Below are 25,994 nucleotides of genomic sequence, written 5' to 3'. Positions count from 1 at the left end.
AGACACACCAGTGAGCAGATTTAGTCACAGACAGATGCCACATTAAACTCCTCAGCACACACTGACCCATTCTCCATGCTTACCCGTACATATGTACACACTCGCTCGCTATTGAGCACAACGAATCTCGTTGCCCCAGTACCCTGTGCTTCCAAAACCAGAGCTTTTAGATCACAAAATGGAGCCAAATCAACAGTACAGTTACTTGTTTTAAATATAATGGAAAACTGACAGAGAAATAAAAACCATTTTCCTATTTAGGTATGAAGAAATGACTGCCTAGAAAAAAATTAAGTATGCAATTAAAATATGAAAAATGATCTTTTCATATCTTAAGATGCATCTGGGTAGCAATGGCTAGTTTAATTTTACCTAACAGTTATTAAGAAATTAGAAGAGTTTCTGAAAATGTGTAAAGGAGGGCTTTGGCGAACTGAAGCTGATTTGAGAAGGAGGGTAATTTCCATCAAAAGTGAAATTTAGTCGAGCCTTACCATTTGTTAAGAAACATTCTGAATTTCTTCTAAAACACTCTCCAAATATAAAACCAACTGCTGACCTTTGTTTCCAGGCCATTTTCCACATGGTTTCTAACCTTTCAGGAAAGGTGGTATAGATCTGGTGCTCAGCTAGGCTCACTTCGCAAAGAGACTTGCTTCTGCCACAACCTCACACTGCACATGCCCAGTGAGGTCTTGGCAAAAGTACAAATGATTATAAATCAGAGATTTCCAGGGCCACTTGTGAACAGCTGAAACTAAAGGTCTGCGATATATTTTAAGATTGTGCATAGTAAGATCTCACCCACATGATGCTTTAAAGTGGGTATCTGGGCAGGTTGCTAGAGCATCTATCAACAGTGACAGCAAAACCTCCATCCTCTGTAGGTGGTCACTAGGAAGCAGGCATCAGTGAGCAGACCAGGATAAAACCCCAGGGTGCAGGAATCGGAGGGGAGGGCTCTGGCCTAATCACCTAAACTCAGCGTACCCAGGAAGGCTACTTAACCCCTAAACATCAATTTCATAACTAGTAAAATGAGAATATTTGCAGTCCTGCCTTATTCTGAGTTACCGTGAGGATTAGCTAAGATAATGCGTCTTTACAGATGCCTATTATCTCAGTGCTCTAGTAAGCTATTAACACACTGACACTGAACACTTACCTCTTTTTGACTACATGTTTTGGGCCAAAATTTCATTAATCCCCTAATAACCTAAAATGAAAAGGAAAAAAACAAATTGCACTTCATTTTTCTTATATACTCCATGAAAAGTGGTTTTTCTGAAGTTTTTCAAAATTGCAGAAAAAATACTTACTGGTTCTGTCAGTGAAGGATCTTTCTCCAGAAACTGTACTATACAATATGCCAGCTGGAAAAACAAGCAAAGACAAGACAAAATTAGAAATTCTATATGCTCAGGGCTCAAAGATGTATTATTAAAAAGCCCTAAAAAGCTTCCAGAGTCTGGTTTTAATAACTTCACGTTCAATTCATTTAAAAAATAAAATACATATAAAGGAAAAGAAGAAGCTACTTTTTCAAGCCAAAGATTGACACTAATAAGGCAGCAGGGAAATTTTTTTAAAAAGAATGTTGGGACATGAAGTAGTCAGTTAATGAAAAGCAGAGGTGAAATACCATATCCAGTATATTCTGAAAGCATCTCATCTACATAGAGTTTGAGCTACATCTCATGGGTTTCTTTTCTCTTTGCTGGAACATTAGCAATATGGGGTTTTACTGTGGTTCCAGAAAAGTCCTATCTGAGAAGCAGGCACTTAACTGAAAACATTGCTGACCACCTGAAATGGCACATGCAAGTTGAAATAGTTTCATGGAAAGATTTAAAAGGTTGTACCTGCCATGGATAGAACCCTGAATAAACACGAAGAGTTCTACATCAGATGCTAACTCATCAAGATAAGAATTTTTTTTTAATGATCATGAAGTGTGATATCCTATTTCAAAAACTCAAGGCAAGATCAGCAAAGGGGCTCGGAAAGATTCTTGGACAAGAAATTCACTCTTGTGAAACAACATTTTGATGGTGTTTTAAATTAGAAGCATATGGGCTAATTTTTCCTCGAAACACACTATTTCACATTTAAAGAGGAACACTCCTCTGAAAGATGTGTTACATTTTTATGAAAACTCAAAACATTCCCATTACAGGGAGGGGGCATGTCAGAGGTTTGAAATGCTAAAACTAAAATGCCATGATATCACGTATCTACCTCCTAGTGACATGCTTACCATGCAAGGCAGTGTTAGCAGGGAAATCAGAATGGGGAGGACTAGACAGGGTATGCTTTTTAAAGTAATGGAGGCTAAAGTGAAAATACTGATTGATTTGTTTTCTTGTGAGAGTGTTATTTGTATGGAGGTGAGAAAAAAACGGTGAATGACCGAGAAGAGGGGGTAAAAGGGGCAAGGACAGACTAACGCAAGATGAGGATGGGCTAAAAGATTTGAGAACATTCCAGAATGATTACATACCTCCAAATGTCTAAATCTGAAAAGCCCATCTACATGTTTATCACATGCAACCCGCAGAATATATGATTATGAACTTGGGCAACTATCTAAGTTCTCTCTGTAAAATGAGATGATTAAGCAACTGCTGTTCCCACTTAAGAAATAATTCCCTTGATTCTCCTATACACAGGCAAATATATACACATTTTATTTGCTTTGGGGAATATTTTTAACTTTCACAAGCCTTTTGTTTGTTTAAGTGAAGTAAATAACAACAAAACACTGGGTTTACAAACTTTATTTCGATTCCAAAAGTAGTTGTACAAAATTCTACCTGGGCGTGGAAGAGTGATAAACTCCTGACGGTGTGTAAAGGGATCAACACTTTCACCAGGAACTGTTTGTGTTCTGCCTTAAGAGGTAAAGCAAAGCCATTGATAATACTAGGAAAAAGAAAAGAGACAGGAATTAGTGATGTTATTACCACAACAAGCTAAATTGAGATGCTGTTCTTGTGAGATCAGGCTATATCTAAATCAGTTTATGTTTGATCCAGAACAAACCAAAACCCACCCCAGGGGCATTCAAGTCCTCTCAGTTGCTTTAAAGAATATCTTTAAGTAGAAAGAGAATTTAAAAGAAAGAAATTTGCTTCTGATCTCCCAGCAAAGGCTCTTGAGCTCTTACACTTAGATACATAGTTCCCAAAAGCTTTTGTATCAAAACTCTTTATTTTTCCTTCCCCAAATAATTGCTGGCCTGGTTCACTGATGACCCTTTCCATTTCCAGATAGTGTTTCTTTCTATCCCTGAAATTTGCTCATGCGAAGAATACCCCAGGGTATAAAGCCCACCCGTGGGAAGTCCTAAAGGGAACCAAGTGACTCTACCTTCTCTCTCTCCTCATATTAGGAGGAGAGACTAAGTAATCACATTGTCCAGCTACATTAGACTCCCTTGTGTGTGGAAACCCAACAACAGCTGTCTCTCCCCAATTCATTTCACTACTCCAGGCAGCAGCTGTTCACGAAATACACCTGGTACGTGGACCCTTTGAAAATGGCAATCTTTCTAATTTTTCTAAAATAATGTGTTTATCTGTTTCTGGCTGTGCTGGGTCTCCCTTGCTGTGTGCGGGATTTCTCTAGTTGCAATAAGCGGGGGCTGCTCTTGGTGGCAGTGCCTGGGCTTCTCTTTGTGGCAGCTTCTCCTGTTGCAGAACACAGGCTCTAGGGTGTGCGGGCTTCAGCACTTGTGGCACGGGGGCTCAGCAGTTGCAGCCTGTGGGCTCTACAGCGTGGGCTCAGGAGTTGTGGCCCACAGGTTTTAGCTGCTCACATCACGTGAAATCTTCCCAGGCCAGATCAAACCTATGTCCCCTGCACTGGCAGGCAGATTCTTACCCACTGAGCCACCAGGGATGTCCCTCCAGTTTATCATAAATCTGCTTTCAAAAATTATGGCAGAGAAACGAAACTGACAAGAAAAAGATGTTTGAGTAACTGGTCTGACGGTGATTAGATGAATAACGATTAAACTGTTGGCTCTTTCTGTCATTCCAAAATAATCAGCAACGCATAATTATGAAAGAAGGGGAACACAAAACTAGGTTTTGTAGAGTCAGCTGGGAAACATGCTATAAGCACAATTGAGACCTGATGTACATACAGTAAGATCTGGGGCAGCGGCTCCCCGTGCCACCTGACCCTAACGATCACAACAATACTCACCTGAGATTAGCAATGAGCTAAAAATGTGCTTACCTTCCTAATATTTCCAGCAGTTCAGCTACACCATTGAAGTGTTCTGTTTCATAAACAAACCTAAAAAGAGAGAGGAAAGAAAAGGGGAGGGAAGGGGAGAAGAGGAGAGGAAAGAGAAGGAAAAAAAGAAAAAGTATGCTATGTTCAAATATTTGAGGTTTACTTAATACTTCTATAAAACCATCAACTTTGCTTCTCCTCCCTCCACTTACCTTAGAAAAATATTGTTAATCTGTTTTCGGATAAATGCTCTAAGACCAAGAAACTTGCCATAAATTCTGTGTAAGACTGTTTTTAAGTAGTCCCGTTCCCGAGGGTCTTCGCTGTCAAACAGCTCCAAAAGCTGTTGTAAATAAAAAATAGTGTAGCTGTCAAAGTGGTTTCAGCAAAGGATTTAGAAATTCCGCCACCTGTTATTTAAAATCTCTTCCTTCCTTCTTCAAAACATTATTAAAAATCTATTATGTGACAAGCACAGCGCTATTCTCTAGGAATGCAGGGATAAGTAAGTCAGACAAGGGGCTCATACTCTAGAGAGAAGAGATGCACAAAAAGAACAATAATCAGAACAGTAATTATAATATTAGGTAACACACATATAGCTTAGTATGATCAGCGGGCAATTTTCTAAACAACCTACTTACATTAATACTCTTTATAAGGTAGTCTTATTCCCATTTTAACGAAGAGGAAATTGGGGCACAAAGATGAGAAGTGGTAGAACTAGAATTTGAACCCAAGCAGTCGGGACCCTAGAGTCCATTATTTCAATCACCACACTTTTGTGGCATAAGTCATTTACTGAGCTTATGTTTCAAAGATACAGCTAGGCTTTCAGCTCTCCCAGAGCATACAAGTAAACTGAGATAACCTAAACCAAAGCAAACATCAAAAAGTTCCCCAAAACACTGGCAACATTCTCTTCTGAGATCCTGGATCCTATTACATGGGTATGTTCACTTTATAAATACTCACTGGTGTGAACATTTATGATTTCTGTATGTATGTTATACATGAATAACATTTTTCAAGCTTCCAATCATTTATAATCTAAAGACAATAACTGAATGCTGATAAGATCACATCTTATCAGAATTGAAAACATATGCCAACACAAACACTTGCACATGAATGTCCACTGCAGCACGATTCATGACAGCCAAAAAGTAAAATAAACCAAATACCCATCAACTGCTACAAAGCGTGCTACAGTGGAACATTATGCGGGCATGAAAAGGAATAACGTACTGAAATATGTTACCACATGGATACGCCTCTCAAACATCATGCCAAGCAAAAAAGCCAGACACAAAAAGCCCACATAGTGTATGATTTCACTGAAATATCCAGAATAGGCAAATCAATAGAGACAGAAAGTATTTGAGGAGTGACCACTCATGAGAATGGCATTTGTTTTTGAAATGATAAGAAGTGTTCTGCAATTATAGGACAGTGATGATTAAACTCTGTAGAATATACTGAACATTAAATGATAAACTTTAAAAGGCTGAATTTTACAGTATATGAATCATATTTCAGTAAGACTGCCTTTTTTTTTTTTTTAAATGATAATAAGGTTCCTCTACCTGAAGAACAAACTTGGAGACTGGTTTGAATTTTAATTCTTCATACCTTCATTATCATTGCAATAAAACAGAACTCACAGTTCTAATGTTAACTTTATAGCAAAACATTTCATGAGCGTACAGACACCATACAAATGAATGCAGACTACCCAATTACCAAAAAAAAGCTGTCAAGACACACTTAAACATGATTTCAGGTGATTAAAGACTGAGGCTGGGATTGACAGCGTAAGAACTTGGTGGGCAGTAATCAAATAAATTATCTACTTTTGTCTGAACAAAAGACAGAGTTACAGGGCAAAAAAACACAAACTGAAGAACAGTCTTCAAAACTGAGCAGTGAGACAGACAAAATTTTTGACTGTACAATGTCATCCATTCATCCATTCAAAAATTGAATATTTCAAATGAGCATGTCGCCAGCCACTGGGCACAGTGTCAGGGACAAAATGATGAGCAATACAGACACTGCTTTTACAGAACCTAGTGTAAGAGGAATACATGACAAGTGACTCAGGATACTAGATAAATACACAGGAGCAACATCTACTCTATTTGAGAGAAGTGGAGTGATCAGGTAAGACTTCTACACGAACTGACATCCATGTAAAAATTAGGAGCCAGAGGTGAAGAAAGTGTTCATGGCAGATTCAATAGTACATACCTTTGCCTGCAGCCTATCCAAATAGAAGATGTGGTTAAAATAGCTGCCATCTCTCTGCTTACTTAGTCATACAATCAACCAGCCAGTCAATCAATCAATCTCTGTATATACCAGGGACCATGACCATCTCCTTTGCTGGGTGCATGCATGCGTGCACACACACACACACACACACACACACACACGAAAAAACCTGGAGCCCACAGGAAAGCAATGAGAAAGTCAACTACACATTTCCACAGGAAACAATAAAAGAAAGATGTGAGCCTTGTGGGCAAAAAAGGCCCCATGGGTTCGTTATTTCTTACCTCTACGTGCAGAAAATGACAGATTTCTAACTGACCCATTCCATTCAGTGTTAACAGAAATAATTAACCTTTGAGTTCTATATTTTAATTTGGTTTCTATTTTTAAGTGTTGCAAAAGGCTTAATGAGTAATTTGTAACTAACACAGGAGAAGGTTTGAGGGGGTGTAATGCTAGCAAAACTTGAATCAACCATGCTTATGTACTGTTAATCTTAAGAGTTTGATGAATACATAATAATTAAACAAAAATCACTTAACTAATGCGTTTTCATTAGGCCCTCAAAGAAAATGTATTACCAGGCACCTAACCTGAGCCAGTCTTAAAGGCACAAATAATATATATATATATACTATGTTCTTTGAGAAAGATGAATTGTAGTATACAAACTACTTTTCTGCAGCGCTACAGAACACACTCAATGATTTCATGATATAGGAGGCAAAAGAAAAGGTAGAATCGTGTGTAGGCCCAAAAAGAAGGGAGTGGGATGAGTTTTAATTTCCCAAACCAAGTAATACTTGTGTGCATAGTCATATATAACTTCCAAATGCTGCCCACATAAAAAAGCTATGAAAAATAACATCCAGTATCTGTAAATGCCTAGGTAGACTGTGCTCTCTGCAATGTAACAGACAACTTGTTGTCAAAGAAATGAAGCTGGAGAGTTTCCAAGGTGATTACAGAGCAAAGACAGACCTGTCAACATGCTGTCTCCCACTTTACAAAACCAGCCATCCTGAAGCTGAGAGACAGAGACACTGCCCAGTGATTTAGCCCAACAAACTCCCTTTGAACCTCATCATAAATCTACAGTGAAACGTGAAGGACAAATTACAAAATGTACTCAGGGTCTGTCAGTTAAACTAGAGGGGTTGAACCTCTGTCTTCTTAAACACTCCCTGAAATGAGAGTAAAGGAATAAAAATGCAAGAAATCCATGGGGCAGAGAGGAGTGGGGAGCAGATCAGACAAACCTGCACATCTCTCAAGGATGGAAAGTGGATGGCAAGAGGTAACTATCTTAGATTTCCTCTTTCTCCACTCTGCTAAGTGTTTTTCCATTCTGCCAGCAGGGAGGGAAGCCAACAAGAAGCAAGCCAGTTCACACCAGAGAACCCTTAAAAGGCATAAGAACTGAAGGCACCAGATATGTTTGATGGCAAGGTTGTGAGGAGCTAGAAACAGGAGAACTGATTGAAAGTTTGGAGGAAGAGTAACAAGATCTCCCAGATCCTCTGTCCCATGCAGTTTACTGAAGATTTACAGTCAAGGCCTGGAGAGAATAAGTGAGCAAGTCTAGTCTTAAGGACATCAGATATAGGCTGAAGTAAAACACTTATTAAAAACAATGGGATTTAATAAAATTCTGCATGCTGAAGAGCGTTATCTTTGCCAGGCCCTTCCCTGACTAAGCTCTCAGTTCTGACTGAGGCAGGAGGTTAGAAAGGTCTTATGGGGGAAATGGACAGTCCCAAGAGGAAACAGCTACAGATATACTAATATCTGAAGGTTTCTTATCTGAAGGTTTCTCAATTAAATGGCAAGGCCTCTGCCCAAGATGCCAAGTGTTTCCCACTTACACATGTGTGTACACACGCACACACACCCAGAGATACAGATTGTAAGAGGTCTTTTTTTAAAAACTAACATATTAACTATGAATATAGGGCTTCCCTGGTGGTTCAGTCGTAAAGAATCTGCCTCCCAACGCAGGAGACGCAGGTTTGATCTCTGGGTTGGGAAGATCCCCTGCAGAAGGAAATGACAACCCAGTCCAGTATTCTTTCCTGGGAAATCCCATGGACAGAGGAGCCTGGTGGGCCACAGTCCACAGGTCACAAAAGAGTTGGACACAACTTAGCAGCTAAACAACAACTACGAATATAGTCTAAGATCACCAAAGATTCTAACATAAAAGATACAGACCCCCCCCAAAAAAAAATCATAAAGAATCCAGAGGAAACAGCGCAAGAGTGGAAAAAACTGAAAATAAAAGAATCTACAACATCCTCAAAATAAACAAATCCACTAGATCTTTGAAACAAAAACAGAATGCTATTACAGATGAATATTCAGGAGATAAAATAGCACACTTAGAAATTCACAGGTCTGGCGCATTAAAGTGAGCAAATCTAGCTTGAAAGTATAACCAAATGACAGAGTATACAGAAGAAAGAAGATAAGAAAACCAGCAGATCAAAATGTCAATCAAGTTATGTGGGCAGAATAAAGACATTTTCAGAGAAGTGGGTATCGAAAAATGTGCATCCCATCCATACTTTTCTCGGAAGCATCTAGGGGATGTACAAAGGATATGAAGCAAGTAAAGACACAGTCAGAAACGGGCAAAGGGAAGTCCCAGGATGGCCACGGTGGACACAGCCCAAAGTGCCAACTAGAGCAGGAGACTTGGGCTCCGGGAAGGCGGCCTCCAAGGAAAATACAAACACAAAAGACTAGTTACCAGTGTGGGCCAGCTTAAGAGCTGTGTGACACTCCCACAGAACTGACGGGTGAACTAGTGACCACTACACAAGGAAGCAGGCAAGTGAAAAATCACTAATTCTAGGAGGTTAAAAAAAGCCTACAAGAAAACAAACGCCATTATGGCATACTGTGTGCCTCTGCTCTGAACAACATGTATACAGTCCTGTTGCTTGACTGTAAAATACTACAATTTGATTTAATTAAATTTTCTGACTGTACTGGAAAGATGGACAGGAGGGAGATATAGAGGCAGACATGGAATAGCTTATAGTAGGAACAGATTTTAAACAATCAAGAAACAGCATTAAGAACGCTATTTAGAAGTACTGAGGTACATATGAGACAGCTACTTGAATGTGGTTACTTCCAGGGAATGAGACTTTGGGTTGGGGAAGGATCAGGCAGGAGTTACTATTTTTCTTTATAAAATGTATGAGCAAAAGACTTGAAACAAAAAGCCATTATCCTCTTCTGCAATAATGAAGCAACTGCCCAGCTCTATTTCATGTAAAGAAAGAGTAAATAATCAGTGAAATTAGTATTCTAAATGTTTCAAACCTAACTAAAATCAGATCTCTACAGGTCAGGCTTGACTTAACTTAAGCTATTCTGCTACATTGCTATTTGTAAGAAAAGCTATGACAAACCTAAACAACATATTAAAAAGCAGAGACATTACTCTGCCAACAAATGTCTGTATAGTCAAAGCTATGGTTTTTCCAGTAGTCATGTATAGATGTGAGAGTTGGACCATAAAGAAGGCTGAACGCAGAAAAATCGATGCTTTTGAGCTGTAGTGTTGGACTACAAGGAGAGTCCTTTGAACTACAAGGAGATCAAGCCAATCAATCTTAAAGAAAATCAACCCTGAATATTCATTAGAAGGACTGATGTTGAAGCTGAAACTCTAATACTTTGGCCACCTGATGCAAAGAGCCGATTCATTAGGAAAGACCCTGATGCTGGGAAAGACTGAAGGCAGGAGGAGAAGGGGAAGACAGAGGATGAGACGGTTGGATGGCATCACTGACTCAATGGGCATGAGTTTGAGCAAGCTCCGGGAGATGGTGAAAGACAGGGAAGCCTGCTGTGCTGCAGTCCATGGGGTCGCAAGGAATCCGACATGACTGAGTGACTGAACAACAAATTCTGCTACATGAAAAAATACTATCTTCCTAATACCTTCACCTCAATCAAGTAAAAATGCACCTGGAGAAAAGAGCCAAGAACCAAGAAACAAGAGCTAGCGGCAGCCTGACTCCCATGTATCATAACTCAAGAGGACCAACATATGAAATGGACTAACTATGGGGCAGTCACTGTGCAAGTACAGTGAGCACAAGCTTACATTATAAGCTTACAGCAATTCTGACTTTAGGAACTTTGTAACTCAGTATAAAAATTTCAAAGGTATAAGTCATACAAACATGAACAACTCCACTGAGTCACATGCTTTTATTTTCCTCCTCATTTCAGCACTTTTCCTACAAAGTAGAGAAGCCCATTCTTTCTCCCTCAAGCATTTATCCTGACTCAAGAAAACCCTGCAGTTTAAAATTTTAAGACAATCAATCTGGTGGGCATCTCAAGAAAGAGTGGTTATGCTACATGATGATGTACTTAGTGGGATACAGGCAGGGACTAGCTACATAATTTGTGGGCCCAGTGCAAAATGAAAATGCCTTACTCCTTGCTCAAAAAGTGTTAAGAATTTCAAGACAAGAATAGCAAAGCATTAAACCATGAACAAGTGCCTTCTAAGCACAGGGCCCTCTGCCCCAGCATGAGCTGCATCCCCACCAAGCTGGCTTTGGATGCAGGAGTCAGAACAGTAAACCCCTTTTTTAAGGTTTCTGAGTTACAGGTTGAACAGATGAGATACGGTAATTTACTGTTCATTGGTAATGGCTATCTGATAAAATTCCTGGTAGAAATAAACTCTCAAGTTTTATTTGCTAAAGACTCTGAGAGAGAAATGTAAACATTTTGACACACTCAAAGAACTTGTTTAGAAAATAGTTCTTTGTATTAGGGCTGAGATTCAAGGTTTGTGAATTTTATTTCTTGTTAGAATCTAAAATTTTTTCACAAGTTGGTTTTATGTTGTGTCCAATTTGTCTTCAGTTTTTAAAACACAATAACAAAAGGTCACTATCAAGGACAGGCTGGAAGATTTGCATAATTTGCATGAAAATTACAGCACCTTTCAGCTAAATATAACTACACATGTGAGGAACAAGTTATTAGCCAGCCATCTCCAAAAGTACATATGTTTATGGAAATACTTGAATAGTATGTCTCTTAGCAACCACTGACTACTTTTCAGACTTGCAGAGTGGTTGAAAGCAGTCTTTAGAAATTCACTACTCAATTCCTGCCACAATAACCCATCCAGTGAAATAATTCAAGGTTTGGTGATTCATTTTTGGTCTTGCGGGTGCGAAGAGTCATAAACGAACCATTTGCCCAACTAACACAGATGAAATTTATCTTTATTGGGAACAGACAAGGTTGTTTCATAAGTCTAGGCAAGCCTACACACTTATAGCTTAAAAAGTTACCTAAGTCTAAAATCAACATTACCCTGCAAACAAGTGCACCATGTAAAAAATTGATTATCTTTGAAGTCTCTGACAGCTTCCTTATGTAAAGATTTAGATTAAGTACATAACAAATGCTAAAGGTTATGTAAACCTAGATTTAACAAAAATTAGTATGAAATTTAAGCTAGTTAATATGTCATCCTGAGTATGTCAAGGCTATATATTGTCACTATTTAACCTCTATACAGAGTACATCACGCGAAATGTAATGCTGGATGAATCACAAGCTGGACTCAAGACTGCCAGGAGAGATATCAACAACCTCAGATATGCAGATGATACCATTCTAATGGCAGAAAGCAAAGAGGAACTAAGAGCCTCTGAAGGAAGGTGAAAGAGGAGAGTGAAAAAGCTGGTTTAAAACAACATGAAAAAAAACTAAGATCATGGCATATTATCCTATCACTTTATGGCAAACAGATGAGGAAAAAATGGAAATAGTAGCAGATATTATTTTCTTGGATTGCAAAATCACTGTGGAAGTCACTGCAGTCATGAAATTAAGATACTTGCTCCTTGGAAGAAAACCTGTGACAAGCCTCGACAGAAACATCACTTTGTCGACAAAGATGCACAGAGTCAAAGCTGTGGTTTTTCTAGTAGTCATTTACAGATGTGAGAGTTGAACCACAAAGCAGATTGAATGCCAAGGAATGGATGCTTTCGAATTATGGTACTGGAGAAGACTCTTGAGAGTCCCTTGAACAGCAAGAAGATCAAACCAGTCAGTCCTAAAGGAAAGCAACCCTGAATATTCACTGGAAGGACTGATGCTGAAGCTGAAGCTCCAACACTTTGGCTACCAGATTTGAAGAGCCGACTTATTAGAAAAGACCCTGATGCTGGGAAAGATTGAGGGTATGAGGAGAAAGGGGCAATAGAGGATGAGGCGATTGGATGGCATCACTGATGCAATGGACATCAGTCTAAGCAAACTCCAGGAAACAGTGAAAGGAAAGCCTGGCGTGCAGCAGTCCACAGGGTCACAAAGAGTTAGACACAACTTAGTGACTGAACAACAAGTCCATTCTGAAATAAAAAACAGCAGATCCTTCAAAGGTACAAGTCACAGATAGTTTTGACTGGCCCATAAAAAAATCTAGACTTCCAGGTTTTCCTAAAAAAAAATCAAAAGAATCTAGCAATACTTGGCCCACTTAGCAATTAGCCAGCAGTTGACCGGAGTGGACTGGCAGCAGGGTCCAAGCTCTCTGGGTCACCACTGTTTCCATCAACTCCTCTCTGTCAAACCCAGACTCTACATTCTATATCACTTGTCTGGCCTCTATGAAGATTTGAATGTGCATTCCCTGGTTCTCACATACTAAAAAGAACACGTTCCTGGCCCTAAACAGTTACTTCTAACACTGACTGGAAGAAATCAGCTGGTGAAGTGGAATGATAAGAATTCAAGGACAAGAGACCATATTAAACATCTTAAAAAAAAAAAAAAACCAACAGCCAGAGAAGAACCATACAAGGAGAGTCCAAAGGGCTTTTTGATTTTTTAGATTGATAAAAGTTAAATCTCAAAAAACTGGTAACATGCTAGGTAAGACATCACAAACTAATATACAACTCTGGGGACTGAGGCTGTTCTAGAAAATAATGACAAAGAAACTTCTCAAAACAAGAGGTGATCCTAACAAAACAGTAGTGACAGCAACAGTGTAACGTTTACTGTATAGTTACAGTGCTCAGAAGTTGTTCCCCATACTTACACATGAATATACTTTTTAAATCTACACAACAACCTTGTAATTACTATCATATTATGGATATTTTGGATCTACTTTCCAGGGGAGGAAACTGAGGCACAGAGCGGTTATATAATTTGCCCAAGGTCAGACACTAAAAAATAGCAGAGTCTGCATCCAAACTTCTTTATACAGTTAACCACTAATCTATTTTGCTTCCTGCTGAGGAATTAACAATTAAAAAAGAGTTACTGAAAGAGGCTTTTGAGGAAACACAGGAAGCTTTCCACTGAAATTCAGACTTTAAAAGGACATACACAGAAGAGAAAAGGATGGACACATAAAAAATGTTAAGTGTAAAAGAATGGCCCAGTCTTATAAAAAAGCAGTCTTAGGAAAGTTAATGCACAGAATCAGCTGACATTTATGAAAAATGCAAGGCAACAAAATGAGAATGTAGTTGCAATGGAAATATTTTGACTATTCTTATTAATTACAACATACATGTTCATACTTTAAAATGAAAAAATAGAGAAATACCAAAATCAAAAAGGTCATCATACATAATCTGACACCCTAAGAGACAATTAACAAAAATGTACTGTATCTCCTTTCACACTTTTTATTGCATAGACAAATCATCTTTTCTCTAAAATAACAGGTTCACATATGTTACTATTCCACACTGTGCATGTTCCACTTAAAACCAGATCCTGTGTAACTCTATCTCATTCTTTTTACTCAGTGATCTATATTTTGTTAAATGAATGTCCACAGTTTATTCAACTGACCCCCTACTGAGGAACTTTCAAATTGTTTCCAATTATCTAATAATCATTAACAATGATGCATTCACTATCCCTGTATATTTTGCTTTGTGTACATATCTATTTCTCATGGAACTGCTCAGTCACAATCTACATCAATAGAATACCATCAGATCGCCTCTTCATGGCACCTCACTCCAGTACTCTTGCCTGGAAAATCCCATGGATGGAGGAGCCTGGTAGGCTGCAGTCCATGGGGTCACGAAGAGTTAGACACGACTGAGCGACTTCCCTTTCACTTTTCACTTTCATGCATTGGAGAACGAAATGGCAACCCACTCCAGTGTTCTTGCCTGGAGAATCCCAGGGGCGGCGGAGCCTGGTGGGCTGTCGTCTATGGGGTCGCACAGAGTTGGACACGACTGAAGCGACTTAGCAGCAGCAATAGCATAGTATGTTTTAATGTCTAATAAAGTATCATTAATTTCCTTTTTCAAAAGTGTTTTATTTCATGAACTCTGAAATTTTCAAGTAAAGAAACTACTGAAATTTGGGGCTTCCCAGGTGGTGCTAGTGGTAAAGAACCCACCTGCCAATGCAGAATGCATAAGAGATGTGGGTTTGAACTCTGGGTTGGGAAGAGCCCTTGGAGGAGTGCATGGTAACCGACTGCAATATTCTTGCCTGGAGAATCCCATGGACAGACAAGCATGGTAGGATACAGTCCATAGGGTCACAGAGTCAGACACTACTGAAGTGTGTGTGTACACACACACACACTGAAATTTTAATTAGAAGTGCACTAAATGTGCAGATTAATCTGGAGATTCTATGGACATTTTTTTGATGGCAAGCCTTCCCACCTTGGAATGTTACATTTCTGCATTTATTCAAGGCTTCTTTGCAAATTTTTATTATAAGTTTCTCATAAAATTTTAAATTATTTCAAAAGGTGGAAATTATAAAACTAATATTGGAATCAAGAAAAATAAGATATTCTGCCTATGTGGACAGGTAATATAATGAGGATGTGAAAAGAGGAATTCATACTTAATGAGCAAATATTAGGCCTCATATGATACTAGCAGACATTTATGTAGGTCACATTATTTTATCATCATAATAGCCTACTACTTTGTTTTAACTTGCTATAAGAGAGACGACTGTTATTGTCACTTCACTGAAGAAAACACAGGCTCAGAGCAGTCAATAATCTGCCCAAGTTTTCAGTACCTATTTAAGATTGACGGTAAGGAGCCTGTGTTCGTATCTGTAGTGCCAATTCAATTAAGAAAATCTAACAGCTGTCAATTTGGGGTATATTCTATTTTACCGAACAGTATCTCACTTATTCCATTATCCCTATGTTATGAATGAAGAAATCCATGCTTGGTAGCAAGTATATTAACTTGCTGAAAGTTACACTGCAAGTAGGCAGAAAAGCCAGGATTTGAATACAGTTTCTTCTTATGCCACAGTCATATTCTCAGCTCCTAAAATACAAGTAGATACACAGGAGAGTCAGGGTTCAAATCCAGAGCTTTCTAGCTTTCTTTCCATTACATCATGCTAAAATAGCCCAATTCTTATTTTGCTTTAGGGGATGGAGGAATCAGACTGTAAAGAATCTAGCTAGCTGCTACCAAAAGTGTAAATCTTGTAACTAGAATAAATTATGTCTAACTGAATAAAAAAAGTTCTGCATTGAGATCACCAAAACTCTGAGATCTATGAGAATTCACAGAGAATAAGATATTTGCTCAAAGAAAAGGAATAAGGTAAGTGTCATTCTGATTTGCAAAAGGGGAAAATCTGAGGGTTCCCACGTCACAAGAGAAACACACTAGAACCAGGCTGCACCATGCGAGTCCGTGGTGTAGAGAAAAGCGAGGGTGTGCAAAATGAATGAGCTGACAATAGAGCACAGATGTACAAAGGACTTGCCAGTTCAAGAACGGTTAAGGCTTGGTGGTCAGAGCAAGAGGGAGGGAGGGTGGGACAGGGGATAACAGGACAGAATCTCAGCAATAATGTCTCAAGCTCCAAAAGGCTCACCATTGCCAGAAGGTCCCAGGTTGGGGCCGAAGGAATGTCAGGAGAAGCAGGTAGACGGTTGAGTCCCTTCTCCGAGAAGGAACGGGAGGCCAATTGTACAGGTTACCAACATGAATGAACAGGGTAATATGGAAGATGGAAGCTGATAGAACGACAGCTCATCTCTAACATGATGCAATGGTTTGAGTCACCTACATTCAAATATCACTCAGTGGTGACTTTTGATCAGGGATCAAACCCAGGCCCTCAGCAATGAGAGCTCAGGAGTCCTAACCACTGGACCGCCAGAGAATTCCAGCTTTCCTTTTTATGATAAAGTTCCAAGGTCCATAGAGGAGGGGAATCCTGTAAACATGAAGTCCTGGCTTTTACCATTGCATCAGACGAAATCTCTCTCTGACTCTATAAACAAAAATTTGGACTCAGAGGAGGATGAAATTCTGCAGTCGATTTCTAACTGGCTCAAGGATGGAATTCAAAGACTGCTGATTAATGAATCTGTGCTAAAATAAAGGGAAGTTGCTAAAGGCACGCCACAGGCTTTGATCCTCCATCCTGCCTAGTTTAACAATTTTAATCAGTGGCTCTAATGAAGCCAATAGGTAGCATATTTAGAAAGTCACAAATGTGATACAGATGGAAGGCAGAGTGAAAAAGGTTGATGACAGAATCAAGACCCAGAAAAACTTCAGAAGGCTGGGGAGATAAGATATTCCATAGGAATATATGTCAGATCCTATATCAAGATAAAAAAGCTAACTGCAAAATGAACAAGACCAAGGGAAAATGAAAATGGGTTTATGACAAAATGCATGAAACTAAATTGGAAGTCACTCAATTATGGCTGCGGTGGGGGCGGCGGGGGGAATGATAGGGAAAAGGCATAGTTAGGGAGTTTGGACACTGCTATATTTAACATGGATAACCAACAAGGACCTACTGTACAACACATGGAACTCTCTGCTCAATGCTATGTGGCTGCCTGGATGGGAGGGGAGTCTGGGGAGAATGGATACATGTATATGTATGACTGAGTCTCTTCACTGTCCACCTGAACTATCACAACATTGTTAACTGGCTATATCCCAATATAAAAAAAGTTAAAAAAAAAAAAAGTCAGTTAAGACCATAAGCTTATTAACCTAAATTAACAGTGTCATAGAACAGCAAGAAAAGCTAATGAGAGGACTCCTTTAAGAACCCTAGCATCCAGACAAGGAATGCAGACCCTGACTCTAAGTTCCATTGGACTGACCGAGCTCAGAGCTCTGTGTTCAGATATAGATGTCATCCTTAAAGACAAATGGACACAGGTCGAAGACTTCAAAAACTAACAAATGAGACAGATACTAAGGACTCAGTCTAGAGCAGAGAACACACACCGACAGCTGGAAGGCTAGATCCACGAGGCAGATGGCTTTAATTCACTCTGAATAGGATTTTAAAACTATCAGAAAATTTCACCAAAAGAACAAATTTGGGAGAAAACAATTTCTCTTGGAAAAAAACATTATTTAGCAAGAACTGATGAAAGAGGTATAGTCAAAGCTCCCTTCAGTAACAGCTGGTCTGCCTCGTATTGTCTGAATCTAGCCCCCAGACTATTTTAAGTGAGCCTACAAGCATCTGAGTTGTAACTGCTGCTTTAGAGAAAAAGTGGTGAGAGGTAAATACAAAAGCTGTGTTCTAGGACCTCAAAGGTTATGCCTGGGCTAGTGATACACTAAGAGACTCTAAAATAAGGCCAAAGGCATATGAGGTATAGGGAGATTCAACATAAAAAACAACTTTCTAACAAAAAGGGAAGAACCTGCCTAAGTATGTGGCCCTTCCTCACTGAAAAAGAGCAGGCAGAGGTTACCCCTCATCAGGGTCTCAAAGGAAACTGAATCAATGGATAAAGAACTAGAAGAGACAAACCAAAATGTCCCTTTCAAGTCTGGGTTTCTCTGATGTTTTAATTTTAGGAGCTTTATTATCATCAGTATCATCGACCACGGAGAGCACACCGACTGGGCCCTGCGTGTTTTCCATGTAAGAAAAGCACTGACTTTCATAGTAAGATTGCAGGATTTACTGTTTCCATGTCAACTAAACACAGTGTCTACTGCTGAATAATTATCTGATCCTCTTGGGCACTTTAATTCACCATAAATGTAAGAGAACCTTATCATTTCGTCAGTGTTGAGAGATGGAGGCTACTCCTGCCTTGAAGTCATTCCAAGTTATAGTGAAGGGACTCACAAGGAGGCATCATGGTGTAAGAGACAGAAACCTGAACAGGACATGTGTGGGAAATCTGGTTACCTTTTTTAGACCTCAGATTTATTCATCTACAAAATGGGCATAAAACTTAGCCATATCTGCTTTAGATTATTGTATATATCAAATTAAATAATGCATATAAAGGTGCTCTGACAACTATACAGTGCTGTAGAAATGCAAGGACTTTCCAATACAAACACAGATCTGTTATGTTTTGTTTTTTGTTCTGCCTGAAATGCATTTTACCTCTTTGGGATAAGGATCTGGACCAATCTACCTATTGCCCAGTGAACCATCAACCTACTTAGTTATCTACCTCTCTAAATATCAAATGCTGGGAAAGACTGAAGGCAGGAGAAGGGGGCGACAGAGGACAAAATGGTTGGATGGCATCACCAACTTAATGGACATGAGTTTGAGCGGGCTCTGGGAGATGTGAAGGAGAGGGAAGTCTGGCATGCTGCAGTCCATGGGGTGATAAGAGTTGGACACGACTGAACAACAACAAATATCAAATCTCACTTTTCCAAAACTTCTCAGCCTCATAGGTCCAGAATTCTAAAAGGTGTTAATTTGAGAAAGGGGAATGAGATCATCACTTGAGTCATCAACCTTTATCCAGTAAGATACAGAAGATCAATTTCCTGCCAAAGGAATGTTTTATATTTGAGGTTCTGCATATTGACTCACTGCTGCTGCTGCTGCTAAGTCGCTTCAGTCATGTCTGACTCTGTGCGACCTCACAGACAGCAGCCTACCAGGCTCCCCTATCCCTGGGATTCTCCAGGCAAGAACACTGGAGTGGATTGCCATTTCCTTCTCCAATGCCGGAAAGTGAAAAGTGAAAGTGAAGTCACTCAGCCATGTCTGACTCTTCATGACCCCATGGACTGTAGCCTACCAGGCTCCTCCGCCCATGGGATTTTCCAGGCAAGAGTACTGGAGTGGGTTGCCATTGCTTTCTCCAATATTGACTCACTAGGAGATGCTTATTTTTTTCTACATAAGGCATCTCATTAATCACTTAGAAAGAAGCTACAATAATCCATACACCAGTTGGCTCAAGTATCCATTTTTACAGATGACTGTCAACAAGAGCACCATGAACGTACTTCAGGTCTGGAGTAAACAGATATGATCCATAATTATAAAATGTAAAATGACATTCAAGAAAAATATGTAGGAAGTTCCAAACAGACAGGTGACAGTTAATCTCTTCAAGGGAATCTTAAGTGTTAACCTGTGCTACTTCCTAGCTATGAAAGCTTACTAGTACCCTGACTTTGATTACTTATTAAAGCTTACTTATGCTCTAGACCATGCCTACTCAGTTTTAACAGATGCATGAAATAGTTTAAAATCCTTATGCAAACAGAAGTTTTCAAATTATATAAAGAGTCACAAACTAGAGTTATATAAGTGAAATTCCTTTATAATTACATTTTAAGAAAGAAAATTGCAGGGATTTAGGCATTAGCATTCCTTGTTGTTTAAAATGTAATTTCCAGTACAATAAATTAAAGAGGTACCTATTGCTTTTAATGGGCAATAATAAATTTATGTATATATATTTGTTTATGGGTTGATATAACTGTCACCATAAGATTTTTTAACAAACATCTACAGCAAATGAGATAAAGTGTTATCAACTGAAAAACAAATACATACAATGAAAGAATACACTTACCTGTAATACAAATTTCTGATCTATGTATTTTTTGGCAATGCTGGGTTGGAATTCTTGGCTTTCCAAAAACCGTATGAAAAACTCATATACAAGCTGCAAGAAATGGATTATTGTTAATTTCAGACTATAATTCACTGAGAACAGTATTAAAAACCATAAAAAGCTCTAATACTAAAACTGACAGGGGTTTAGTGTGTTTTAATAGCAATCAACTAGCAGTGCTAGCCTTCCTTGCAGCTCACAGTTGCTGTTATGATTTTTAGCTTTTTAAATTTATAATCTGAAACACAGCCTAAGAAAGCAAATAAAAACCTCCCCAAATCTCATCATTCAGAGTTAATCACTGTTAACATTTTAATGTATAAAACTACCGATTTTTTTATACCTCTACAACATATCAATGTACTATAAATATATGTATGTATGTATATACATACATACACACACATATATAAAATATAGTTTTAAAACTATTTTTACCATCTAAACAATATATTGTGGTCAATTTGTGCCAACAATATCTACGCCACCATTCTTAGTAGCCAGAAACACAGTCTGCTATAGATAATTTATAATAAATAATTCCATTATTCATAATTACTTTAACCAATACCCTCTGCTTAGACATGTAAATAGTTCTTAAATTACTACTCTATTAAATTACACCACAATGTACCTTATATAACATATATCAGTGTGCACTTGTTAAATTATTTCATGAGAAAATGTTTCTAAAGGGGAATTGTTAGATCAAAAGATATCCAAACATGTCAGGATTATCAACATTCATTACCAATTTCCTTTCAGCAAGTTTACAGAAATTTAAGCTCCTCTAGCAACAACAATATATAAGAGCATGTCAGGATGTTCTCATCTGCAAAGAGTTAAGAATATTCTCATCCACAGAGTCAACCTCAAATAACTTCTGATAAACAGTGGGGGATCACTGTTTACACGCTTTACAAAATAAACCTATGTTAAAGTATACATTAAATCCTGGTGTAGCACATATACCACAGTATGTTAAAATCAGAACTTTCAAGAGACAGATACTGGGTTGAAAACCTAGCTCTACTCCTTACTGTGTAACCCTAGTCTGTTGTTTCAACTGTACAATGCAAATGATAATCCCTAAGATTAAATGTGATAATATATACATAAAGCCCCTGCACAGTGGCTAACACATACTACTACTGTCATTACTGCTTAAAACAGGATTCTCAAACTTTTTAGTCTCACCTTTTTATAATGAAAAATTACTGAAGACTCTAAAACACTTTTGTTTACATGAGATATAGAAGTAGAAATAAATACAAAAATTTTAATATATTTTTATTTTATAAATGTATAATTATAAAATTATATTTTAATATATTTATTATTCAGAATAAAACACATCACATGTTAACATAACTAATATATTTTTGTGAAAAACTTTACTTTTCAAAAAAGTTACTATGAAAAGGAATATTGTTTTTTGTTTTTATAAATCTCTTTAATGGCATATTAGAAGACAGATTCTTATCTACCTCTATCTTCAAGCTGTTAGAATATGTTGCTTTGGTTAAAGTATATCAAGAAAATCGAGCTATACACAAACCTACTGCTGTGAAAAAGAGAGAGTACTTTCACAGTTTTTTGTTTTACATAATTGTGGATACTCTTTGATACTACACCAGAACGACAGTCATTTCTTAAAGCTGCATTTAAGAATCTGAAACCATATCAATGAATTTTTCACACTGTTACACTAAATTCCAATCATCTATCTTGCACTTTGGATGATATTTACCCATGCATGGTTACTTAACATCATTCATTGGTCAACTGGAAAACATTAGTTCACTGAGTTACTGCAAATGTTGATATATTTTATTACACAGTATCAATAAAAGTCCTTAACATCTCCAAGGAATTAACATTGCTTAATATCTCCAATTTTTTTTTAAGTCTTTAAGCTTTGGGGAGCTATAAAGCTCAAGGTGGCAAACAAAGGACAGATACAAATTTTCCAAAGGACAGACACAGGCTTTCCAAAATTCTAATTCTAAATTTTGCTTGAATGCTCTAATTTTATCAGTGGGAAAACAACTGTTTTCTTTGTTTGTTTCACAGAAAACATTTACTAAATACCCAAGTCAGAACAACCATAGTTTGTCAAGTATTCTTTCAGGTAAAAATGATACTTTATGAATAGTTACTTTAACTTGCAGCTCAGACAATCACACAAATGCTTGATTCAGCAGGCTTTATGCATACTTTCCATTTCACCATGAAGAATGTTATTTTTAATGTGTACTCAAAGGTCCAGATTTAATAAAATTAATAATTTTTGCTGCTCTTCAAGGACATTCTTAATTGAAATTGGATTTTTTAAAATTCTAAGTGCATGGCAGTAGAGAAGGCAACTACTAAGTCAGTTTGACATTTGATTTGTGCTAGTAAGGAAACCACTATTGCTTTTACAAATATTAGGGCAAATGCCAACACAGTAAAAAGAGAGAATAAAGCAGTATTATTATAAAACTAATTTTGACTTTGCAGGCCACTGAAAATCTGATCTCAGGATCCCCCAATGGTCTGCAGATACCACTAAACTAAACGTGTCACATAGGGATCTTGTGACTTTAGACTCTAATGTAACACTTACATCAGCATTTTACATTTTACATTTACATTAGCATTTTGACTTTCTATTAAATTCTGTTTTGCTCTCTGAAAGTCTAGATTCAGAAAAACTTCTTCCCTGTGATCTGAACACTGCCAAGTTGTACTTCTAGTCATACTAATGCCCGAGTTCAAACATGCCCTAGAAGAATTGTTCTTTCCTTCAATATACTAATCTTTCAACTTATAGTTTTACCAATAGTTTTACATCAGCATTATTCAAATAACTCATGAAAGAGGGTTTCATCTCTCTTTTGACTCCCACAAAATGGAGAGATTTCCATCTTCCAGGCCTGACTTGTGGGCTGGCAGGGCTTTCTGGTGGGATTGGCAAAGTGTCCTCTCCCTTCTTGAAAGCAGCTATGGTTTAAAAAAGTTTGGTGGAAATACTTCAGACACATTTATTAATAAGCATAAATGCTCTCTTTTTACCTCAGAATCAAAAATCTTCCTTGAGTTTCTAAAGGAAAAGACTAGGGACTGGGGAGAATAAATTACTTTTCAGGGTCACGTAAGTGAATTCTCCAAGGAACGTAGAAAGTGAAGTCGCTCAGTCGTGCCCGATTCTTTGCGATTCCATGGACTGTAGTGTACCAGGCTTCTCTGTCCATGGGATTTTCCAGGCAAGAGTACTGGAGTGGGTTGCCATTTCCTTCTCCAGGGGATCTTCCTGACCCAGGGATCAAACCCAGGTCTCCTGCATTGCAAGCAGATGCTTTACCCTTAAGTATTCCAGATTTTCAGTCTCAAGTGCAAAACATTACAAACAACCCCTTAATTGTAAATGGAAGTCCTACAAAATCATATTTTACTAGAAATACAGACCAAATTTCAAAAAATATGCAAAGAATAACCATGGTAACCATGGGATGCCAGTTTAAAAGATACCAATTGTTATTGGTATCTTTTAAAAGATACTGTTGAAAACATCAAACAAAACACATAGGGTAGATTTAACATTTTTCCTTATTTTTAAATATCCTCAAAGATTCATAATTTGTTATGAGTAATACTGTATGAGCCAAAATTAAAATCCAAGTGTGCTGGAGCAGACAATTAGTGAAAGCAATGAACACAGCCAACCACCCAACAACCACAGTGTGATTTTACTGGTGGTGCAGAGGTTAAAGCATCTACCTGTGATGTGGGAGACTTGGGTTCAATCCCTGGGTTGGGAAGATCCCCTGGAGAAGGAAATGGCAACCCACTCCAGTATTCTTGCCTGGAGAATCCCATGGATGGAGGAGCTTGGTGGCTACTACAGTCCACGTGTTGCAAAGAGTTGGACATGATGAGCGACTTTACTTTCAGTTTCTACTATTGTCAGAGATTTGGTAATAAACACTGTTCTGAGTGAACTCTGGGAGTTGGTGATGGACAGGGAGGCCTGGTGTGCTGCAATTCATGGGGTCGCAAAGAGTCGGACATGACTGAACGACTGAACTGAACTGAACTTCCTGTGTTTTGCTTCCCTGGTGGCTCAGACGGTAAAGCATCTGCCTGCAATGTGTGAGACCTGGGTTCGATCCCTGGGTCAGGAAGATCCTCTGGAGAAGGAAATGGCAACCCACGCCAGTACTCTTGCCTGGAAAATTCCATGGACAGAGGTGTCTGGTAGGCTACAGTCCAAGGGATTGCAAAGAGTTGGACACAACTGAGCAACTTCACTGTGTTTCCTTGTAAAATGTGGTCCAGAAGCAGCAGCACACTGCAAATGCTGGAGTTATGAAAAAGTGAAAAGGTTGAAGAACATGCAGTTTGGGTTAGGAAAAATCAATCGTCTGATCAATCATAAAGTAAGATGTTGAACAGCAGTGATGAATCACTGCAACAAGAGAGACCCATCATGGACAGAAAGGGAGATTTCTGAAACATCCATCTAGGGTCTTTCAGTGTGACCGATTCATGGAGTCAGAATGCACAAAGAAAACAGAATTCATAAGACAAGTCAGGAACCAGTACAAAGGCATCCAGAAAGCCAAAGAGAGTGAAGGCAACAGTGCCTACTGACTTGACCTTTGCTATGAATGAAGGTTGCTTTGTGAATTTTAAGAGGTTTCTTTTTCTTTTGTAAATTTTATTGGGGTATAATTTATTTACCATGTTGTGTTAGTTTGAGGTGTATAGCAAGATGATACAGATGTTACAGATGTAACATATATATGTTACATATACAGATATACATATACATATATTCACTCTTTTTTAGAATCTTTTCTCATGTAAGTTTCTTTGTGTGTTTGTGTGTGCTCAGTTGTGTCTGACTCTCTGCGGTCCTTTGGATTATAGCCCATCAGGCTCCTCTGTCCCTGGGATTTCCCAGGCAAGAATACTGGAGTGGGCTGCCATTTCCTTCTCCAGGGGATCTTCCTAATCCAGGGATTGAACCCAAGTCTCCAGCATTAGCAGGCAGATTCTTTACAACTGAGCCTTCGGGGAACCTGATCCAGTCTAAGTCATGTTTCCCCCTGAGCTAAAGAAGGGCTGAGAGGACTACAGGCTGAAACACGTGTCAACAGAGATGAAACCAGACTGTTCTGGAACACAGTTTGCTACTTTAGCTCTCCAAGGACACAGATCTCAGCATCAGTCTTCACCGTTGCTTTGGTTTTAAGAGTTTCAGATGAACTAATGGTTAATGTTTCTGTACTAATGACACGGTGTAAGCTTGACATTTGTGGTGGTGGAATTCAGCTTAATAGCTTTAGAAATTAATTTAGTCCCATGTTTTATAGAGTCATTAAGCTTAGGAAGGATTAACTGAAATACTGAGTTAAACTTTATCATACTTTAGGGGAAATTTATATCTATGGCTATCATAATTTAGAGTATTCAAAAGCTCTTGCAAATGGTAAAAATGCTCTACTGTCTCTTCTTCAGAATGTAAACTAGACAAAAGTTGAAGCTCTGAAGGCATTTCCTTCCTTGTCTTTTCTACTACACGATGAGGGACTTTTCTGAGAAA

General features: G+C 38.4%; 1 protein-coding gene across 2 annotated transcripts in view; it reads right to left on the bottom strand.

Moving 5' to 3' along the window:
* PPP2R5E (protein phosphatase 2 regulatory subunit B'epsilon) overlaps positions 1–25,994 on the bottom strand; it is a 156,172-nt gene that overhangs the window by 15,906 nt on the left and 114,272 nt on the right. For both annotated transcript variants that reach the window (XM_040226306.1, XM_040226307.1), the window contains exons 5-10: positions 20,363–20,455; positions 4,455–4,585; positions 4,243–4,302; positions 2,814–2,922; positions 1,320–1,373; positions 1,166–1,216 (exon numbers count right to left, since the gene is read on the bottom strand). In XM_040226306.1, coding sequence (XP_040082240.1) covers positions 1,166–1,216; positions 1,320–1,373; positions 2,814–2,922; positions 4,243–4,302; positions 4,455–4,585; positions 20,363–20,455 — 498 coding nt within the window. The remainder of the gene's footprint in view (positions 1–1,165; positions 1,217–1,319; positions 1,374–2,813; positions 2,923–4,242; positions 4,303–4,454; positions 4,586–20,362; positions 20,456–25,994) is intronic.

The sequence above is a fragment of the Oryx dammah genome, unplaced genomic scaffold (genome assembly GCF_014754425.2).
Source record: "Oryx dammah isolate SB20612 unplaced genomic scaffold, SCBI_Odam_1.1 HiC_scaffold_26, whole genome shotgun sequence".
Lineage (NCBI taxonomy): Eukaryota > Metazoa > Chordata > Mammalia > Artiodactyla > Bovidae > Oryx > Oryx dammah.
The sequence above is the reverse complement of the archived record's forward strand: the minus strand, read 5'-3'. Positions and strand labels throughout refer to the sequence as shown.